The sequence below is a fragment of the Pipistrellus kuhlii genome, unplaced genomic scaffold (assembly GCF_014108245.1).
Source record: "Pipistrellus kuhlii isolate mPipKuh1 unplaced genomic scaffold, mPipKuh1.p scaffold_m20_p_1, whole genome shotgun sequence".
Classification (NCBI taxonomy): Eukaryota; Metazoa; Chordata; class Mammalia; order Chiroptera; family Vespertilionidae; genus Pipistrellus; species Pipistrellus kuhlii.
In genome coordinates, this window is record NW_023425404.1 from 150030112 (window position 1) to 150051224 (window position 21113).

Consider the following 21113-nt stretch of genomic DNA (forward strand, 5'->3'; position numbering starts at 1 on the left):
ATTTAAAGTTACACACAACATATTTTCCAAGTCATTCATTTGAGTGTCTACTGAGATTGTTGTTCAATAACTTTGTGAGAAAAATTCAGATTTGCATTTGTCATTTCCTCCCAAGTTGCTAATTTATTTTATAACCATTTGTTTCTAATATTCTTATTAGCTAAGCTATAAACGTATGTACATGCTGGACCCATAGATCCATAAATGTTAATAGCACTAAAAGTGTGTTTGAGTTTGTCTTTGTACCTAGTCCTAACACAAAACCTTCTCCTCCAAGTCCTAACCAAAACCCTTTTGTTGTTTCTTAAATAATGTCATAATTAGAAATTTTCTACTAGTTCTCAACGAAGATTCTGGAATATCTGAGCTAATGCAGGATAACAATCATCCATGTTACCTGTGCAAGGATTTCTCATGTAGGTGGTTGTAATGTAGAACCATCTATAACTATAAAAGCATAATATGCTAATTAGACCAGAGAGCCAAACAACCTTCCGACATCATTCCAGATGACTTTCTGGATGAAGCCGGCAGTGGGGGCCAAGGCAGAGGCAATTAGAGGCAATCAGGCAGGCAGACCAGCAGGTAGGAGCGATCAGGAAGGCAGGAAGAGTGGTTAGGGGCAATCAGGCAGGCAGGCAAGCAGTTAGGGGCATCAGGCAGGCAGAAGCAGTTAGGGACAATCAGGCAGTCAGGCGAATGGTTAGGGGTGATCAGGCAGGCAGGCAAGTGAGCAAGCAGGAGCGAGTGGTCCCAAATTATGAGAGGGTGCAGGCTGGGCTGAGGGACTCCTACCACACCCCTTCTGTCCCCCCTCCGCCCCCCCCATGCATGAATTTTGTGCACTGGGCCTCTAGTGGTTTCATAAAATGCACTCTTTTTCAATGAAAGTAAACTTCCTATCTGTCCTGAGTCAGATACATTTTGTCTTTGTTACTAATACCTGTTCATTCTCTTTCAGTGGAACAGGAATGGATGGGAAGAAATGCAGCGTATGGATGTTTTTACCTCTTGTATTTACTTTATTTACTTCGGCTGGATTGTGGATAGTGTAAGTATCCTCTTATTTATTATTTAAGAACTGAGGTGCAATGTAGATAACAATGTGATTTTGATAGCCTATGGCATATCTAGAGGAATCCTATCTAATAAAAGAATAATATGCAAATTGGCCATCACTCCAAAACACAAGATAGCTTCCCCCATGTGGTCAAAGATGGTTGCCCCCATGTGGAAACAAGATGGCTGCCACAAGATGGCCAGCAGAGGAGGGCAGTTGGGAGGGACCAGGCCTGCAAGGGAGGGCAGTTGGGGGCGATCAACCCTGAAGGGGAGGGCAGTTAGGGGTAACCAGGCCAGCAGAGGAGGGAAGTTGGGGGCAACTGGGCCTGCAGGGGAGAGCAGTTGGTGGGGACCAAGCCTGCAGGGGAGGGCAGTTGGGGGCAATAAGGCTGGCAGGGGAGCTGTTAGGCATCAATCAGGCTGGCAGGAGAGTGGTTAGGGGGTGATCAGGCTGGCAGGCAGAAGCAGTGGTTTTTGTGTGACTGGGTCTGATATGTTTATACAATGAGTATCATTACATTGGAAGTCCTGTCTTATCACAAAATGTTCCCATTCTTGCTTATTTCAATTACTGTTCACTTGTAGAAGGTTATTTTAGTTCCTTGCAGTCGTTAAGAAAGGTGAAGTGAGAAATTAGAAAATTTGAATTCGAATTTTAGTTTGCCCAAAGATGTAAGGTCTCATTTCTTCCATTTCCAGTTTTCACCTTATAATTATTTCCATTAATTTGGGGGATGTTTTGAAAATTAAATTAATATTATTAAGAATGATATTTCGACACCAATGGATGAAATAAATGCTTGCCTGAAATACTCTACTTTGTGGCAACATGTAAAGACGTTAAAATTAACTACAAATATGTGTGTCCAGCTGCAAAATGATCAATCAGCTGAGATATTCTCACATTAATTGCTGGAAATTGGGAACAGAAAGGTGCCAGTTGATCTGACCTCAGGACAAATTTCATTGCCTCATAACTTATGCAATTTAGTGATGTCAAAAGAAGAATTGGTTGAAAAAGTACTTCCCAATATTCAAACCAATTATAAAAATCACAATTGGCTGAGCGAACAAGCTATTCTTACAGCCAATAACAAAGACATCTATGAACTTAACAATATTATTCAGTCTAACATTCAAACCGAGGCAGTCACATACAAGACCGTCTCAGTCTGCCAGGGATGCCACCGCATGTACTGCAATTGAAAATTGGCATGTTAATTATCATGTTGAGAAATATCAACCAGCCAAAGCTTTGCAATGCATGCAGCTGGCAGTAAAAAAATTAATAACCAATGTCGTAGAAACAAAAATTTTGACAGGATCTTTCAAAGGTGAAGATGTCCTCATTCTCATTCCTATGATTATAACGGGTATGTCATTTCAATTTAAGAGATTGGCAATTCCCAATTCGATTGGCGTTTGCAATAACCATCAACAAAGCTCAGGGCCAATCTTTAGTATTGTGCCGTTTAGATCTAGACACGGATTGCTTCTTACATGGACAATTATATGTTGCATGTCCTAGAGTCGGCAAACCAAACAATCTCTATATCTGCACAGACAAGGGAACAACAACAAAAATATTGCATACCCACAAGCATTGTGAAATTAAACATATTAGAAACATGTGTTTTCTCTTTTCTTTCTTTTCTGTTTAACAAGACTGAGCCACAGCAATGCGTGGCCGAGTACAGCTAGCAAAAAAATAAAAATAAAAGTGGGGGGAAAAAATGACATTTGAACTTCAAAGAACTATATGATCTAAAGGTAAAAAGCATTAGAGTAAAAGAGCATTTTCCTAGGTAGGGAAAAATGAATAGGATTTAATGTGATTAGTCTTAATAAAACTGGAAACAAATGATTCTTGTTTTATAAATTTTTTTAGTTTTATAAACATTTATTTTTCTTTCATAGATACTTTATAGCTGTGGAAGATGACAAAATTTTCCCATTAAATTCAGCTGAAAGGTAGGTTTATCTCTGGGTGATTCATTTTTCACCAATAGACCTAACAGTTGGTGAGGTTAAACTGTGCACAGATGACTGTACTTAACCTGAACCTCTATGTTTTCTGTTTTCCAGGAAACCTGGTGTGAAGCATGCACCATATATAAGGTAACTTGATAATTCTCTTCTCATCTATGAAAAGGTTACAGGGGCAGTGGCTTAATTTGGGCTACTTACCAAAGTAGCATAGAATGGGTGGCTTATAAGTCACATATTTATTTCACACACTAATAGTCTGGAGGCTAGAAGTTCAAGGTCAGGGTGCCAGCATGAGAGCCCTCTTCTGGGTTACAGACTAGCATCTTCTCACTGGATCCTCACAGGATGGAGAGAGGACAAGCAAGGTCCCTTTTGTAAGGGCACTACTCCCATTCATGAGGACTCCACCCTCATGACCTAATGACCCCCAAAGGTCCTACCTCCTAATGCTATTTTATTGGGAATTAGGATTTCAGCACACAAATTTTAGTCCTTTGTAGGTTATAGACTTTAGCACAGTAATAATAATAAAAAATTTCATATTTTTCAAGTATTGCAGGTGACCAACCTCCTGCAAGCTGTGTGTTTAGTCAAGTCATGAACATGGCAGCATTCCTAGGTAAGAAGATAATAAAGGATTCTTTTTGTGCTTTGGTATATTTCTAATTTATCTTCAGTTCTCCAAGGCCCATATCAAAAGCATGGCAGGCTTAGTTGATAATTTGGGATCATAGTTTGGGGAAGCTTTTTGTATTGAGAGTATTTTTTTCTCATAAATCCTTTTATACTCACCCTGTTTATCTTTCATTTTCTCGTTTCTTCATCATCTTTATCATTTCAGTGTATTCTTGAGTTTATTTCTTTTGCTGCATGAAATAATATATTTCACATTACATAAAATCTTGCATGAAAATGTAATATTGTGCAATATGTTTGCTTTAAAAAGAATGCCTTATTTATTTCTTCACCGGCAAAAATGAAAAATGCCTAGGCTCTGTGATAAATATTGATGTGTGCAGATACTGTTTTTTTAAAGATGATACTCTCCACTGTGTCTGTCCTATATACATATCAAGCTGGCAAATGGATACGTAGTTTAAAAAAAAAAAGAAGAAGAAAGGAGGAGGAGGAGGAGGAGGAGGAGGAGGAGGAGGAGGAGAAGGAGAAGGAGGAGGGGAAGGAGGAGGAAGAAGAGGCCTGGACCAGGAAGCCAAGGTTCAATTTCTGGTCAGGGCCTGGGTTTTGGGCTTAATCCCCAGTAGAGAGCATGCAGGAGGCAGCCATTCAATGTTTCTATCTCCCTTTCTCTCTCTGAAATTAATAAAAACATATTTAAAAATAAGGAAGGAAGGAAGGAAGGAAGGAAGGAAGGAAGGAAGGAAGGAAGGAAGGAAGGAAGGAAGGAAGCCAAAACCAGTTTGGCTCAGTGGATAGAGTGTCAGCCTGCAGACTGAAGGGTCCCGGGTTCGATTCCGGTCAAGGGCATGTACCTTGGTTGCAGGCACAACCCCAGTAGGGGGTGTGCAGGAGGCAGCTGATTGATGACTCTCTCTCATCGATGTTTCTAACTCTCTATCTCCCTTCCTCTCTGTAAAAAATCAGTAAAATATATTTTAAAAAAAGAAAGATAACTTTTATACTCATGTCTGTCCCCAAATCCTCACTTTTCCTTTAGGACCCAAGACACTCATTTAATACCTGTCTCCTTTGTTCTGTGAGAGCTTCTATGTCCTGGTGGTCCTCTGGGGATCGTGGGAACCAGCCACGCTCCCTGTTCTTTTCCAGCCGGCCTTACATGCCATCTCCTCACGGCCAGGCCTTCCCAGTGTCTTTTAAGGGTCAACCAACTGTCCTCATTAGCCTGCTGTGGGGGACAGGCCAGGGACAACTAAATATTTCAGCAGTGGTTTTCTGGAAAAGGTCCTTTTGGAAGGTGAGATTTTTCACTCCTTGTGAGAGATAAAGGTGATATTGTTACTGAGGAAGTATTCAGCCTTTTTAGCATCTGTCTTTCTAAGAGGTGACCTGTTATTTCATTTAAGTACAATCCACCACCACCACCACCACCACCACCTCTCCTGCCTGCCCTACCCTGCCCAAATTATTCTACTCACCTTTTTTAGCTTATAATTTGGCTTCTATTTTTATTTATATTAAATTTATTAGGGGGACATTGGTTAATGTGATCATACAGGTTTCAGGTGTAGGTTTCCACATTACAAGATTTGCACTGTGTGCTCACATCCAAAGACAATTCTTCTCCCTTCACCTTATATTAAGACTTCTTACATCCCCTACCCCTTCCCTCTGGCAAACATATGTAAAATCATATGGGACTTAGCTCAATTCACTCTTAACATGTTCTTATTTTTCTACATATATATTAGTTGATTTCAGAGATGAAGAGAGAGGGGGAGAGGAGAGATAGAAACATCAATGATGAGAATCATTGATTGGCTGCCTCCTGCACCCCCAACCCTGGGGATCAAGCCCACAACCCCGGCAAGTGCCCTGACCGGAAATCGAACCGTGACCTCCTGGTTCATAGGTCAATGCTCAACCACTGAGCCATGCTGGCTGGGCTTAATGTGTTCTTTTGTAATGTTTGCTAATACCTGTAGGCCTTATCGGAAAATCAAGGGAGAGGGTTGGTCCAACATGAAACCCAGGCAGAACGTTAGCTCAGAGGGTTCAAAACGTGAGAAACATGGAGCACGTGCCCGTGAGGCCCAAGAGGCCTCTCTTGAACTTGTCTACAGTTCAATTGCCCCTGGAGCCAACCGTGCCCTGGGCAGCTTCCCAAAGCACGTCCCAATCCCTGCACAGGCAGCGTCTGAGGCAGGGGCTGCTCCGCCAGCTCTGAGGAGCAGGTGAGACATAGCCTGACACCAGGTTGCTGAATCTTTTTTTTGTGTGTGTGTGGTATATCTTTTTTTTTTTTTTAATAAGTTTTTATTGTTCATATTATTACAAATGTTCCTTTTTTTCCACCCCCCACCATTGCTCTCCTCCACCAGGTTCCCACCCCACCCTCTGCCCTTTCCCCTCTCCCCATTGTCCTCATCCATAGGTGCACAGTTTATGTTCAGTCTCTTCCCACGCCCTCCTCTCCCCTTTTCCCCAAGAATCGTCAGTTCACTCCCCTTCCATACCTCTGATTCTATTATATTCAACAGTTAATATTGTTCCTCAGATTTTTTAAATTTCCTTGGTTTTTAGATTCACTTGTTGATAGTTACGTATTTGTTGTTCATAATTTTTATCTTTGTTTACTTTCTCTTCTGAAAGAACCCCCTTCAGCAATTCATATAATTCTGGTTTGGCGGTGATGAACTCCTTTAGTTTTTTTTTATTAGTGAAGCTCTTTATCTGGCCTTCGATTCTGAGTGATAGCTTTGCTGGGTAGATTATTTTTGGCTGTAGGTTCTCGCTATTCATCACCTTGAATATTTCTTGCCATTCCCTTCTGGCCTGCATGGTTTCTGTTGAGAAGTCAGCTGACAATCGTATAGGTGCTCCTTTATAGGTTACTACCTTCTTTGCTCTTGCTTCTGTTAATATTCTCTTTGTCTTTTGCTCTTGGAATTTTAATAATGATGTGTCTCGGTGTGGTCCTCTTTGGATTCCTTTTGTTTGGAGTTCTATGCGCTTCCTGGACTTGTAAGTCTAATTCTTTCACCAGGTGGGGGAAGTTTTCTGTCACTATTTCTTTCAGTATGTTTTCGATATCTTGCTCTCTCTCATCTTCTGGGACCCCCATAATTCTGATGTTGGTTCGCTTGAAGTTGTCCCAGAGGTTTCTTACATTATCTTCAATTTTCTGGATTCTCTTGCCTTCTAGCTTCTGTGGAGGAGTGTCTTCTGGCTTTTTATGTTCCACCTCTTTGACTTGATTCTTGCGATCTTCCCTTCTGTTTTTAGGACTCTGTAAAATATTTTTTATTTCAGACAATGTATTCTTTATTTCTTGTTGATCCCTTATCATTTCTTGTTGACTCCTTATTAATTCTAGTTGATCTCTTTTCTTATCCATCTTTTCTAGGAAATTCTTGAAAAACCTTATAAGCGTAGATTTGAACTCTATATCCAGACGCTTTTTGTCCTCCATTTCTTTCGTTTGTGATCTATTTTGTTGTCTCATTTCGCAGTTACAGATGGGACGGGGTTTCAGGGTGGAGCCTGCAGCTTTGGCTTCCGTCAGCCCCGCCCTATGCGGGTCCTTCTGTGCTCGCTGCTGCCGGTGCCTCTGAGAGAAAGGTGCCCTTGATTTTCGCCTGCTGCCGAACAGTCTATGCTCTCCCCCAATGAGCCCGGTATTGGGGTTCAGTTCAGTTGGAAGTGGAGTTGGAGGTGGCGTTTAAAGCAGTCTGGAGCCCCAGTCTCCTTCCCGTCAGGGCAATCCCGCGGCACAGCAGACCTTCCCTTCTCTGCGCGCAGTGTGCGTGCCTCCGGGACCTCCTTTCGCCTCTCCCTGGGGTTCCGCCTTACAGCCCGGCTCCCTATGGCTGAGCCTGAGTCCCTGGGGTCTGGCCTAGAACTGGGGTTCAGAGCAGTCGGGGGCCCAGCACAGTCGGAGTTTTATCTCCTTTCCGCTAGGGAACGCCCGCCAGGCACTCGGCCTCCCTCCTCTCTGCCTGCTGCGTCTCCGTACCTTGGGCTTTTCCAGCTCCTCCGCGCTTCCTTCTGGTTTTCTCCTTGCTTCTCGCTGTAGAATTTCCAGTCAGTCAACCTTCCTGTAGTTCTGGGCAATGTCCGTTTTATATTTTAGTTGTATTTTATTGAAATTGTTGTGTGCGGCTGCGGCTAGGTGTTCACCTGGGCGCAGCCATCTTGGATCTCCCAGGTTGCTGAATCTTTAATGAAGCTCCTGGGCCCGTTCTTGTCCCTCAGGTTTTGTGTTCAGTCCCTTCACTCAGAGTTGCCAGGAGCTTTGTACTTGCACTTTTTTCCTACTCTTGACACCACTCTTCTGAAGAGATCTAATCAGCTTAGGCGGACCAAGGCACACAGGACTGCTAAGGAGATACTTGCATTTAATAGAGCACAGGGGCCCGAGAGTGCATCTTCCATCGCAGTGTGAGGGACCGTCCCCAGCCCCTCTGCAGACACACCATGTAGGCCTGCAGGTGGGTACCTGCTCCTACGAGCATCCCCACAGGCGCAATAATAACAATAATTAATGGCCGTCATTTGGATTCCAGGCACAGTGCTGCGAGCTTTGCAAACACTACCTCATCCAATCACGATACAGAGGAGGGTGCCCTTATAGAAAAAGCTGTCACATCCGTCTGTCCTCCGTGGGGCTTTAAAGAAACAAATGAGCATGTTAGAACTCATACACTGTTTCCTTCATATCCTTAATAAAAAAAAAAAATCAGTTACTTCCCAGTAGTCCTTAGTGTATCATCTAAAAAATAGCAGTTTTCACAGCTCACAAATGTGTCCCGTTATAAAGCCATGATTAACTAGTTATAAAAGCATTTCCAAAAACAAAGCCATGAAAACAAGCTCCTCTCTTCCAGGCGACACTTGTCACCACCCGTCCTCTCCCACTCCACCAAGGAGCAATGAAGTGTTTATTCGCTTTCCTGCTCTAAAGTATTGCAGCATCCGGTGTCTATTCTTTATTATCTCTCATCATTTTTAGGGCCATCTGGTAGACATAAGACTGATTAAGATTAGTGTTCAGCCCTAGCTGGTTTGGCTCAGTAGCTAGAATGTCGGCCTGTGGACTGAATGGTCCCAGGTTCAATTCCGGCCAAGGGCACATGCTCCATCTCCCTCTCCCCCTCCCCCCCCAGTAAGGGGCATGGTGGGGGGTGGGCGGCCAATTGATTCTCTTTCATTGATGTTTCTATCTTTCTATCCCTCTCCCTTCCTCTCTGAAATCAATAAAAAAAATAATTTTAAAAAGACTTTTTAAAATAAATAAATAAGTGCTCCCTTAAAAAAAAAAAATAAGATTAGTCTTCAGTGGGAGTAAACCAACAATTATTTATTTATCAATGCTGGGGATGAAAGTTCATTTACTGATGATTCTTGCTTGGAACTGCGGGCACATCCATCTCCCCAGGCTTACCTGTTCAACCTCAGACTATTACCTTAGATGACATACATGACTTTAAGGAACAACCTGCACTGCCTGTAAGTCACTGGTTTTGCCAGCTGTACCCTATATAATAAAAGGCTAATATGCAAATCGACCAAACGATGGAATGACTGGTCACTATGACGCTCACTGACCACCAGGGGGCAGACACTCAATGCAGGAGCTGCCCCCTGGTGGTCAATGTGCTCCCACGACCAGAGCACCACTCAGCCAGAAGCCTGGCTCATGGCTGGCAAGCACAGCAGCAGTGGCAGGAGCCTCTCCCACCTCCGCAGCAGCACTAAAGATGTCCAACTGACAGCTTAGGCCCGCTCCCCCTGTGAATCCAGGGATCCCAGGATCCCAGAATATGAGGCGGCACAAGCTGGGCTGAGGGACCTCCCTCCCCGAGCGCATGAATTTCGTGCACCGAGCCTCTAGTAGATTATAATTTACAATCTACAAATGAGCTGGTATAGCATTGATTAAAACTACCAAATATCTTTTATCTTTTTGATGGATTAATCAAAAATCAAATACTCCATTATTTTTTTTTTACTGGCTTAGTTATGCTCTTTGTCCTCAGCCAACACTTTATTTCTCTTGGGGAAGGGGGGATACCTAAGACAAAGTTCTTTTCTTTGCCGTGTTTTGTTGTTGTTGTTGTTGTTGTTGTTGTTGTTGTTAATCCTCACCTGAGGATATTTTTCCTTTGACTTTTAGAGAGAATGGAAGGGGGGAGAGAGAGAAAAGAAAGGAGTATTGATGTGAGAGACACATTAATTGGTTGTCTCCCACATGCACCCCAACCAAGGCCAGGGATTCAGCCTGCAACCTAGGTGTGTGCCCTTTACCTGAATTGAACCCAAAACTCTTCAGTCCATGGGCTATCTACTAAGGCGAACCAGCTAAGGCTAAGACAAATTTCTTGACGGGAATATTATTTTCTTCCCTGGAGAGGTTTGCAGGATAAAGCTAATCACTGAATGACTTCAGTCACCTAAAAGCAACCACTCTCCCTCCTTCAGCCAAAGCATATTGATTGCTGAATTCTACTGCAGTCATAAAGAGGAGTCATTGATGCATAAACAATAAAACTAAGCCAAGCAAAAGGAACCTGGCCAGGTACCAGTTTAGCACAGCAGTGAAGAGCTGTTATTTTAAATTGAATTTTAAGAACCCAATCAGCTCAAATTAAAAAAAAAAATTAGTAAAGAAAATAATGTAAAAAATATTTGTGTCCTTCTACACTAGAGAAATTAAATGGGGGACACCTATCGAGTAAAGGACTATTCTTAACACCAAAAACAACAGGAGGGTGGGCTTTTAAAATCTTCTCTAAAATTGTTGATAAAATCTAAAATGTTTACTGAAACTTAAAATTGGTGAGCATATATCAAGATGGCTCTGAATTTGCCCAAATGCCCTTCATCAAGAAGGTATAAAGAAACCACTGCTTGGTTGGAAATGAACTTTATAACAGAGATGGGTCAGAGTCGGCTTTCCTTTAAGCCTAAGTATTCCCATCACCCTAAAATTCAACTAGAGTCTCTTTTAAAAGGAAATTATACCCAGTCTGAGAGGATTAACAATGGAATCGATAGGTTAAAAGGGCGAAGTGTGGGTTGAGAATGCAATTCTGGAAGTTCAGAGTGTTGGGTTGAGTTTGTCTTCAAGTAGGTTTCTGTTTCCTGCTTAATGTCATCGTCTGTTCATGATAAAAATGACCTTTATCATCCCTACGGGAAGGCCAGCAATGCTGGGACCAAGAGACAGGATACATGTCCCAATTTTATTGGAGAGAAATGGGCAAAGCAGAGAATGGCCCTCGACTCTTCTTCTGGACACAGTGGAACAGACTGTCTGGAAGGGTCGATGTCTGTAGCAGTTTAGTGCTTAGGCCCAAGTTCCAGCCCGATCCTCTTCCAAACTACCTGGCAACCAGAGAGCTCGCAGAGCGATACTTCCCACCAGTCATCACCAGGAGAAATGAAATGTGCTAGCTTGGTATTTTGTCCTATGCCCTGACCAGTCTCCACACGTGATTACTTAGCACATGTCTCCCATGGTGCCCTGTGTTTGGGTTTCTGGATTGATTCTTCTTTGTCTGATGGCCACTTTGTGTCAGAGTGCTTATGTTGAATTTCTTCTCTCCCCATTTCCTCCTCCTATTCCCATCCTAAAAAGCAGTAAGTTGCACTATTTGTTTTTTATCCTCTAGGGTAGTTATTGTCATTATTAATAGACTTCTGCCCAGCCAGTGTGGCTCAGTGGTTGACTGTCAACCTATGAACCAGGAGGTCACAGTTCAATTCCTGGTTGGGGCACATGCCTAGGTTGCAAGCTCGATCCCCAGTAGGTGGTGTGCAGGAGGCAGCCAATCAATGATTCTTTCTCATCATTGATATTTCTACCTCTCTCTCCCTCTCCCTTCCTCTCTGAAATACATAAAAAATATATATTTTTTTAAAAATGGACTTCTAATATAATATAACTCCTCACTAGGTTCCTCAAACAAGGAGGTTGGAAATTTATTAATATTATAATCAATAGGGGCATTAGCTAAAACATGAATATACTAAGAACTAAATCAGAAGAGAAATTTGAGATTGCACAAGTTTTGATTTATTTCTATTTTGTTTCCCAAATCCAATACTGTCCAAGTTGTAGACCACTCTTTGATCAGAGGTACTTGAGAGTGAATGCCAACACACTGAGCTTAACTTTGTAGCTTGAAACTATGAAATTTAGCATCCTTGGAAATGCAAATTTATGGATGTGTTTTCTTTCTTAATGGCTACTAATAATGGCCTGTGATTGCTGTAAAACCTTTAGCATGTAATTACCTACTTAATTGCTGTGTAAATAGGGTAATTCTTAAATTTCTAATTGTCTTCCCTGCTAAACCTTAATGTCAAAAGAAATTGTTTTAGGACATTATAAGTGCATTTCCTTTTATGTAGATTCTAGAGGCCCGGTGCATGGATCAGTGAACTTCCGCAGCCTGGCCTTATTCACCAGCTCGTTGGGCTCCAGCCCACTGTCCGCATCAATCCTGCACAGCACGGAATAGTGTGGGAAACGGCAAGCAGCTGGGGAGGAGCTGAACCCAGGCTGGCTGCCACGCCATTCCCACTCATCCCGGCCCACTGCCACTCAGGTGTGCAGGGAAAGTGTCCACAGAAGAGGCTTGCGGAGCTCAGCTGCGCTGGCCAGCCATGAGCCAGCATCTGGCACCTGTTAGCTGAGGAGTGCTCCTGCTGTGGGAGCACACTGACCACCAGGGGGCAGCTCCTGCATTGAGTGTCTTCCCCCTGGTGGTCAGTGCATGTCATAGCTACTGGACGGTCGCCTGGTTGCTTAGGCTTTTATATGTATAGATAATTTACATTAATTGCAAGTGTCTTTTTTATCATTCGTAACTAATCTCTCTCAGCTTTTTGTATAAATATGGAAGTACTAGTGGCCCAGTGCATGAAAATTTTTTTAAAAATTGCCATCTCAGAGGTTTAAAAACGCACTGTGGTGAAAAGTTTAACTTTGCTTTGGAACTCTGCCTCATCGTCTTGAGTGTCTGACTTCAGTTTTCCTACGTTAACACTTTCTTTTATTCCCTAGCTCTTGTGGTAGCTGTTCTGCGCTTCATACAACTGAAACCAAAGGTTTTAAACCCGTGGCTGAATATTAGTGGATTGGTGGCCCTGTGTCTGTCTTCCTTTGGAATGACCTTACTTGGTAATTTTCAGGTACTTCATTTGGCCTTTTTCACCTCCATCTCACACTTGTCCTATGTGATCATCACAGCCGCTGAGGGGCATTCACTATGTGGCCCATATTATTCTGCACGAATCTTTCCAAACATTACTAATAGTGGTTCCTAGCATGCACAGGTTCTCTGGCAGTCAGCCTGTGTGGTCTCTCAGCCTGGCCTGCCTAACTCTGCATCCACACTGGAAGGTGCTCACTGTTCGTTGGAAATACAGCACAGCTGCTGGGAAAAGCAACTACAAAAACCGCTGTACATTTTCTACAAAAGATTTCCAAGTGCTTTATACTTTCTTTCATCACAAATTGTATCCTAATGTACCTTTCTATAAGACTAATAGGATCACTGCCTTTCTATGATTAAACACTGAGCACCCTTTTAGGATGAAAGCTTGCATTTCAGATGAGCAAGCTCAAGTTGAAAACCCAGGATTTCTCTAGAACACCTACGACTTGTATAAAGAGACACTAACCCCTCTTTCCAGAAATTTGGAAGCCCAAGGTCATCACATTTAAGAATAATTTCTCTCGCCAATGCCATCACCCAACCCTTGATCTGCATGACTTCCTTTGTAAATCAGACAAGGAGACTGCTGCGGTGTTGTGATAGTTGTCTGATTTCCCTGCCTCCCTCCCTCCCAGCGCCCTCCCGCCTGCGCTGTATACTGCTGCTAGACACTTACCGCTTGTCGTCAAACACCTGATGCTGGACACATCTCCCCTTTCTGTTGAGTGAAGTCCAAATGGCATAGACATCCAAGAAAACATGGCAGTAAATTCTCAGAATGTCTCTTGTCCTGACCCTCAGTCCTGATGATTCATTAAACGGGGACTTTTTGACAGATAGGCAAGTCCACCAATTCCTCTAACTATGCTAGGTCTCATCCCCTGACAAGCTGGACAACAAGAAGCTATATCCATAGGACAATGAATTATCAGGAGATTTTGGAGAGTTTATCCTATCCAACTCCAAAATGTTAGGGCACAGGGCATTTTTATCGAGATTTTGTCTGGGCTGCAGGTGCTGGCATGTTGAAAAGGGCCCAATCATTTATCTCAACCAGGACTTGGATGGAAGTTAATGAGTAGACGTTTTGCTTTTTACTAAAGTCCTAGGAGAAACCCAGAGATGAGGTTGTGTTGGCCAAAGCCATGCATGATGATGCTACATATGAAAAACACTTTCTAGAATATAGGATACACAGGAAACAAATAACAAATGAGTAGCCCATGGAAAAACCAGGTGGCTAGTATGTGGGATGGGAAACAGACTTCAATCTCCACTTTTTATAATTTTTTAATGTTTGAAACATGTAACTATAGTATCTATTTTTTTTAAATTAGGTTGAAATAATAAATGGAGTTTAAAAAACCAATTTCCTAGAAGTAAAAATGGACTTGAGGAATCATTTTTTAAAATAAGTTTTAAAAATATGTCTTTTTAACTATGAGAGAAAAAAGTGGCCTCTTCCAAAGAAGAGGGTAAAATCATACAGAAAAAAAAGAAAAATTTATAAAAGGAAAGTAATATTGATTGGATAACAGCAATGTCAAATACTAAAACATCTGAAAGCAATGGTAAATCAAAGAAAGATTTTCACCATGTATTAAACATTTTTTTCAAACTTAAAAAAACTTTTTTATTTTCGATGGGGCAGGGGAAGAGAAGGGGAGAGGGAGAGAGAAACATTGATTGTTGTTCCACTTATTCATGCATTCATTGGTTGCCTCTTGTATGTGCCCTGACCAGGAATCGAACCCATAACCTTGAAGCAGGATGATGCTCTAACCAGTTGAGCTATTGGCCAGGGCTTTCACCATGTTTTAAAAACCACCTCTTCAGCCGAAACCGGTTTGGCTCAGTGGTAGAGTGTCGGTCTGCAGACTGAAAGGTCCCAGGTTCGATTCCGGTCAAGGGCATGTACATTGGTTGCAGGTACATCCCCAGTAGGGGGTGTGCAAGAGGCAGCTGGTTGATGTTACTCTCTCATCGACGTTTCTGGCTCTCTAGCTCTCTCCCTTCTTCTCTGTAAAAAGATCAATAAAATATATATTTTTTAAAAAAACACCTCTTCAGAATAGATTTTATTTTCCTAAATATGTATTTTAAAATATATGTAATTACTAAAGGTGCTTTAAGTGACAGATGACTGTTTCAAATCAGTGGATGATGATTTAGGGAGTTTACATCTCTAATACCCAATGGAAATAACTCAAATGAGTCTCCTTTAACCCATTAGCTCTGTAAATGCCGTGGCCACGAATCTTCAAACACTGTTGTCCTTTAATGGGTCTACAGATATGGCAAAAGCTCAGAAGCAGTTTTATTAGAACAGGAAAACAAAACAAACCCCATTAACAGGGAAGTGTTCACTCTATATGGACAGGCCAGTTTTGCAGGAGTAATGCACAGCCTGGGTGTTACTAGTAGTCTATGCCAGTGCAAGAGTGACCTCTTCAGCATGGGCTCCCCTCAATCAGTAAACACACAGACAGATCCCAGGTCTTATTTCTTAGTCCAAAAAAAGAAGTTTGGGGTGTGTGTTTGTAGAAACTTTGACATTTCTCTATTTTGGGGGTATAACTTTTCTGCCTTTTTCTTTTACTTTTTTACAAAGCTTTTCTGGAAAATAAATTCAAGAACTAGATTAGCACTGCCTTGTATGTTTTTTTCAAACAAAAGTTTTGAGGTTCGTAGATACTATTTATTTTTTTCTTCCCCTCAGAGTTCGAACCAACTGAGAACTGACCCGAGGAGCCAGTGGAGATGAAGGACTCTAATCTTTTCTAAAAGTCATCATTTCATTGTTGGCCTGTCACTATTTCCCTCACCCCACCCCCCAACTTATTCCATTGGCTTCTATGGTGTTTCTGAATGGGCCTCCACACGTTCTTATCTGTTCATCCCTTAGCTCACGAATGACGAAGAAATCCATAACGTTGGCACCTCCTTGACCTTTGGATTTGGCACGTTGACATGCTGGATCCAGGCTGCATTGACACTCAAAGTCAACATCAAGAACGAAGGACGCAAAGTTGGAATCCCACGAGTTATCCTATCAGCATTGATCACTCTCTGTGTGGTCCTCTGTATCCTTTGAATGTGAAAAGTCTCTTTGCCTCTGAGATTAAAATACAGATAACTGAGAAAATTGCCATCCCGGGGTTGGTTAGGATATAGATAAATCATTTCAGAATCTTATAGCGGATAAAACAGAAAAGAAAATGGGTTTTAAAAAAAACTCTCATGCCAAAGAGGAGAACGGAAAATAAAAATAAGTTCTGCCATTTCAAGATTGTTTCACTCTGTGGACATGGTGTCATGCACTCTGCTAATTACTAATGAAGTAAGTTTTCCTTTGTGAGAAATATAGAATGATTAACTAAAAGAGAATTGTGATTTTTCCCCCCTCTATCTTGAAAAAATTTCATTTAATTTAACATAAAATAATAGAACATTTTAATAAAAATGAGTATTTTTTTTCTTGAACATTAACTTACCAGACACTGAATAATTACATAAATTAATAAGCATCACGCAAATAAACCTATTTTCTTGTTCTCCAAAAGCAAAATATTTCCTGTTGCGCACACCAAACAAGTCAGTACAAGACTAATTATGTGACGATTGGCTGCAAAAATATTCACTGCTATTATTAGTGAGAGAAATGGTGCGCCTGCACATGAGGGAAATGAATGCAACACGATTATAGTAATCAGTCATTCGTGAATGTTGTAGTTCGTTATTAATAACTAGAGGGGGTCCCTCAGCCCAGCCTGCACCTTCTCACAGTCCAGGACTCCTCAGGTAGGGTCCCTAGGCCTGGCCTGAGATCAGGGCCCATCGGGCCTTTCCTTCCCCGGTCTGCAGGCAGCTGGTCCCACCCCCACTGCTGCCACTGCTTGCCATCTGTGCAGTACTGCCCCCTGCCACCAGTGGCCTCCCTCTGCAGGTGACAGGCTCGGGTGCAATGGCTTACCTGGCCTAGGCTTTCCTCTTTCTTTGTTGGGGGCGGGGCCAGCCCATTGAGGGGCCGTATGCCTACCTGATCTCCCCTAACCACCTGCCTGCTTACCTGATCACTCTTAACCATTCTGCCTGCCTGCCTGATTGCCCCTTACCTCTTGCTTGGCGGTGGGGCCAGCACTAGGCCTCAACGTTGGTCAGCCTCCAGTCGTTACTGGTTGTTACGACCCAGGGTTTTTATATATTGGGGTTATGTATAACAGGATATTGTAAAAATTAAGTTACAAATTTTTTGTTAAAACGTTTCTTACATACCATTATATTGACCGGGTTGCAAAAATATTAGTTGTGGACCGCGGGCTTCGAGTTTGACATCCTCAATCTTCATAGGTAAGACTAGTGAAGCACCGAGGTCAATTTACCCAGGATCACACAGTATGTGGTGATCTTGATTTAAAGTCAGGCTTAGTTCAATACATGACCTCACCTCAGAGAACGTAGCTTTAAAATATAAAAAGATGTAGTGTTTAGTGATGCTCTTTAGGTAGTAGAGTATTTGAAGTCTTTTATTTCTTCTTCCTTCACAAATCACCATTAAGTCCTTTATTGTTTGGTTGGTTTTTCTTTTGAAGTTCTGCTGTTGCATTAGAGAACATTTAAGGATTTGAAAATCAAGCCAAAAAACTTTATTGTTAGCAACCTAATAGAATATTTTTTGAGTGAAAAGGTCAGAACTCTGCCAGTATGAGATTTGAAGATTCTTCCTTCTCCATTAACCAAAGTAATACTACTGCTTTGGCAATATTTTGAACCCTTAATCAGAAGAGTATGTACAGACTTTAAATTATTCTGAGTGTATGAGCTTATTCCAAGTGATTCTGATCCATGTTATTTCTGAACAAGTGGAGCCATTTCTTGGTTCCCAGGTGAATGGATCCAGGTCTAATCTGGAGAGCAAAGCTTGGCTGAAACTTTCCCAAGATCTTAAGTCTAAGTTCTTAGTATAGAACTAATTCTAAGGGGGTATTACTGATTTTTCTAAATAGTTATTTAGAGGTTCACTTGACCTCTCTGCCTCTCACTAAGTCTTTCTCAACACACATAGTACTCCATGTATATTCAGGCACAGGAACCTTACCTGTGTGTTTTTTAAATTATTTTCACTTAGGTACAATTTTAAATGTGACACCATGAATGAATGAAACTAACCTATACAGTATTGTCTGAAATACGATAGTGAAAACTAGACAGGAAAGGAAGAGGGACCACTCAGACATTATTAGTACTGCAGAGAAAATGCAGCTTGTATGGAGGTAATTAGCCATTTGATATGTTCAAAATGGTTTCTGCAGATAGAACGATGACGATGCATCCACAGTCATTTGCAGTGATTTTTAAAAAAATAACTTTATTTTTCTGGCCAACTACTTATTTTGGTATTGTGACTCTTGCTAATCTCACAGTTTGTTAGGCAGCCATGGAGTATAGTGGTTGAATGCAAGGCCTGGGGGTCAGAGTGCTTGTGTTTGAATCCTGAGTCCACCGGTTACATCCTGTGTGACCTTGGGCAAATTACCCATTTGGCTTCAGTTTCCCTATTTCTTACTAATTTTTAGTTTCCCTATTTTTAAAAAAATATGATTTTATTGATCTTAGAGAGCAAGGGAAAGAGAGAAACATTGATATGAGAAACATCAATTGGCTGCCTCCCCTATGCGCTTGGGCATGTGCTCTGATAGGGAATCGAACCGGCAACCTTCCGGTGCACAGAACAACGCTCAACCCCCTGAGGCACACCAATGAACTAATGATGTCAATGGGGTTGTTAGGAGGATTGTAAGTTAGATTTCCCATAAAAGCACCTAGAAGCATTTCTGCACAAAGTTAAGCGCTCAATAATGTGATCAAACATTGTTCCTGTAGATGTCCGTGTCAGGTGCTCTGTCAAGCTAACTCTTGCTGGTGAGGGGCAGAGCCAAGCCTTTCCTGTAACATGTAAAAGAGCCTGGTGTTCACGTGGCTGATAGAAGTACTTTCCTTGACTGTCCCTCCCCAGACTTCATCCTCATGGCCCAGGGCATCCACATGTACGCAGCCCGGGTCCAGTGGGGCCTGGTCATGTGCTTCCTGTCCTACTTTGGCACCTTCGCCGTGGAGTTCCGGCATTACCGTTACGAGATTGTTTGTTCTGAGTACCAGGAGAATTTCCTGAGCTTCTCAGAAAGCCTGTCCGAAGCTTCTGAATATCAAACTGACCAGGTGTAACCCATCAGTTTTTCCTTGCTGGTGAGCTGGGTGTGACAGTGGAAGAGGGGCCTGGAGGGCACACCCACTGGACTTGACACATCACCTCATGACACAGTTTACACACACACACACACACACACACACACACACACGAGTTCATGGCCACATTTGCCAAATGAGCTTTTCGGGGCGAGTTATTTTCTGTAACAAAAAAAGCACAAGCCCTTTACATGTCAAAACACACGCTGCCACACTGAAAATATATGCACGACAGAGCAAGAAGTTTGCGTATGATCACCGATATTCTCCCTCTCCCCCAGTACTCCCGGCTCTTCACCCTCCTCATGTTTCACACATTGCGATCACCCTACCGTAGGGTAGAGCAGGCCAAATGTATCATGGGAATAATGCCAACTCCCCAAGTTGCCTTCAGCTCCCAAGGGCTTGGGACCAGCGCCTGAGGGGGTTCTGAACCTGGCACTGACGCTCTTGAATGCACAGTGTGTCGTCTCATTGGATGGAGGCTGTACAGAGAATGACTCTGGGTAACCTGTGAGGCTATAACTTCGCCACAAAAACCCATCCCTGTTCAATGGGTGGCTGTGAGGATTCAGCAAAAGAGGAATTCGCTACAAACTGTGAGGGTGAAGCCCACCATCGTAATTCGGACGTTACTGTGACCAAGAAACATTTCCAAATGTGAACGTGTGCGGTCTGCTCGGCATGGAACAGGATGGGCCGATGAGGGTGTGCTTTCCTTGTTGCTTCTAGAGTATGCTGTCTGTCATTTTTGTTTTCTAGTTCATGGCTTGCCTTCTTTTTTTAAAAATAACTACCAAGGGTCTCTGGAGGTTTCATGGACAAAGACGTAGGCCAGAAGCAAGAGATGAGCTTGTTTTGGTTTCAATCATGATAAAAGGAAAAAAACCCAAGGAGGTGACCTGCAGGCTTCATGTGCTGCTTTCATGTTTGAAGCTAAGAATGTGTTCACAGAAAAGCACAAAGAAGCGTGTGGAGGTCATGAGAGAGCTCCTGCTGGCCATTCATGAAAGACGGGAGTTTCCCAGCATCTTGTTGTAAGTCCAAGTCAGGGGAGCGCTGCTTCCTATGTGCTAGGAGTCAGATTTTGTATTGGGGGTGGTGGGGAAGGGCTTTTATAAGAAGCCAATTAAAAGATTATCTCTCCCTCCTCCCCCCTACAAATTGGCACAGCTGTCCCCTGATGCCTGACAGGTAGCCCCACCTGCTAAGAGTGTGGAACTCAAACTGTAGGCCTGGTCTTTTGAGGCTGTGTTTCATAGAAAAGAATAGAATTGGACATAGACCACGTTGACAGACCCTCCCTTCTTGTTTCAAGAAATCCCCAAATTTACTTTATAGGGGCTTGGGATTTCGTGGAATACAATGTGAAAACTTTTTTTTTTTTTTAATTCAACCTAAACTCAGCTTTTTGAGGAGCGGGGGGTGTCAATGACTTTTCATCTCTGTGTATATCTCCACCTCCTACACAGTGCCTGGCACACAATAGGTGCTCACCAAATGTCTGTGGAACAGAATTATGGGTCATTTAAGAGTGGGGAAAAGAAGTATCAGAGAAAGAGGAGCGAGAGAATGGAGGATGATTATTTCTAGGAAGACGCGAATGATAGGAGTGAGAATACTTGTGAGGAAAATAATCAAGCAGAGAATATTCTATTACAACGGTATCTTACTGTAAATAGTCCAAGGTGACATTTATCATTCTAAAATACTGCTTTTGGTGTGTTGTTGTTGTTGTTGTTGTTGTTTTCATTTTTATATTTTAAAATTTTTATCAGAGAACAAAGGTTTATGAACTTCTCTGTTACTCTATACAACCCAAATTAAACAGCTTTTGTTGATGAACTGTACACTTTCTTATGAACATATCTTCTATAGCACATTTTAGCGGAATCAAGCAATGACTGACATTATTTGTTGGGATCTGACCACTAAATAAAATTTTTATGCGAATTG

General features: G+C 42.2%; 1 protein-coding gene across 2 annotated transcripts; it reads left to right on the forward strand.

Moving 5' to 3' along the window:
- The first annotated feature begins 928 nt into the window (after positions 1-928).
- Positions 929-21113, forward strand: TMEM150C (transmembrane protein 150C). 2 transcript variants are annotated; one of them, XM_036412410.2, is made up of 8 exons: positions 929-1051; positions 2980-3033; positions 3148-3180; positions 3603-3670; positions 12758-12885; positions 15817-15994; positions 18928-19157; positions 19439-21113. In XM_036412410.2, exons 1-7 carry the CDS (start codon positions 972-974, stop codon positions 19134-19136), a joined length of 750 nt encoding a protein of 249 aa, XP_036268303.1. In that variant the 5' UTR covers positions 929-971; the 3' UTR covers positions 19137-19157; positions 19439-21113. The 2 variants fall into 2 exon arrangements, with proteins under 2 accessions (XP_036268303.1, XP_036268295.1); XM_036412402.2 differs by having other exon boundaries at positions 18928-21113.

What these genes read in the sequence shown, in the direction of transcription:
- TMEM150C (XM_036412402.2), top strand. Translation starts at nt 972, where the DNA reads ATGGATGGGAAGAAATGCAGCGTATGGATGTTTTTACCTCTTGTATTT. An exon ending in TCGGCTGGATTGTGGATAGT is followed by an intron (nt 1,052 to 2,979) that starts GTAAGTATCCTC and finishes TTTCTTTCATAG; the next exon opens with ATACTTTATAGCTGTGGAAG. An exon ending in CCTTACTTGGTAATTTTCAG is followed by an intron (nt 12,886 to 15,816) that starts GTACTTCATTTG and finishes TTCATCCCTTAG; the next exon opens with CTCACGAATGACGAAGAAAT.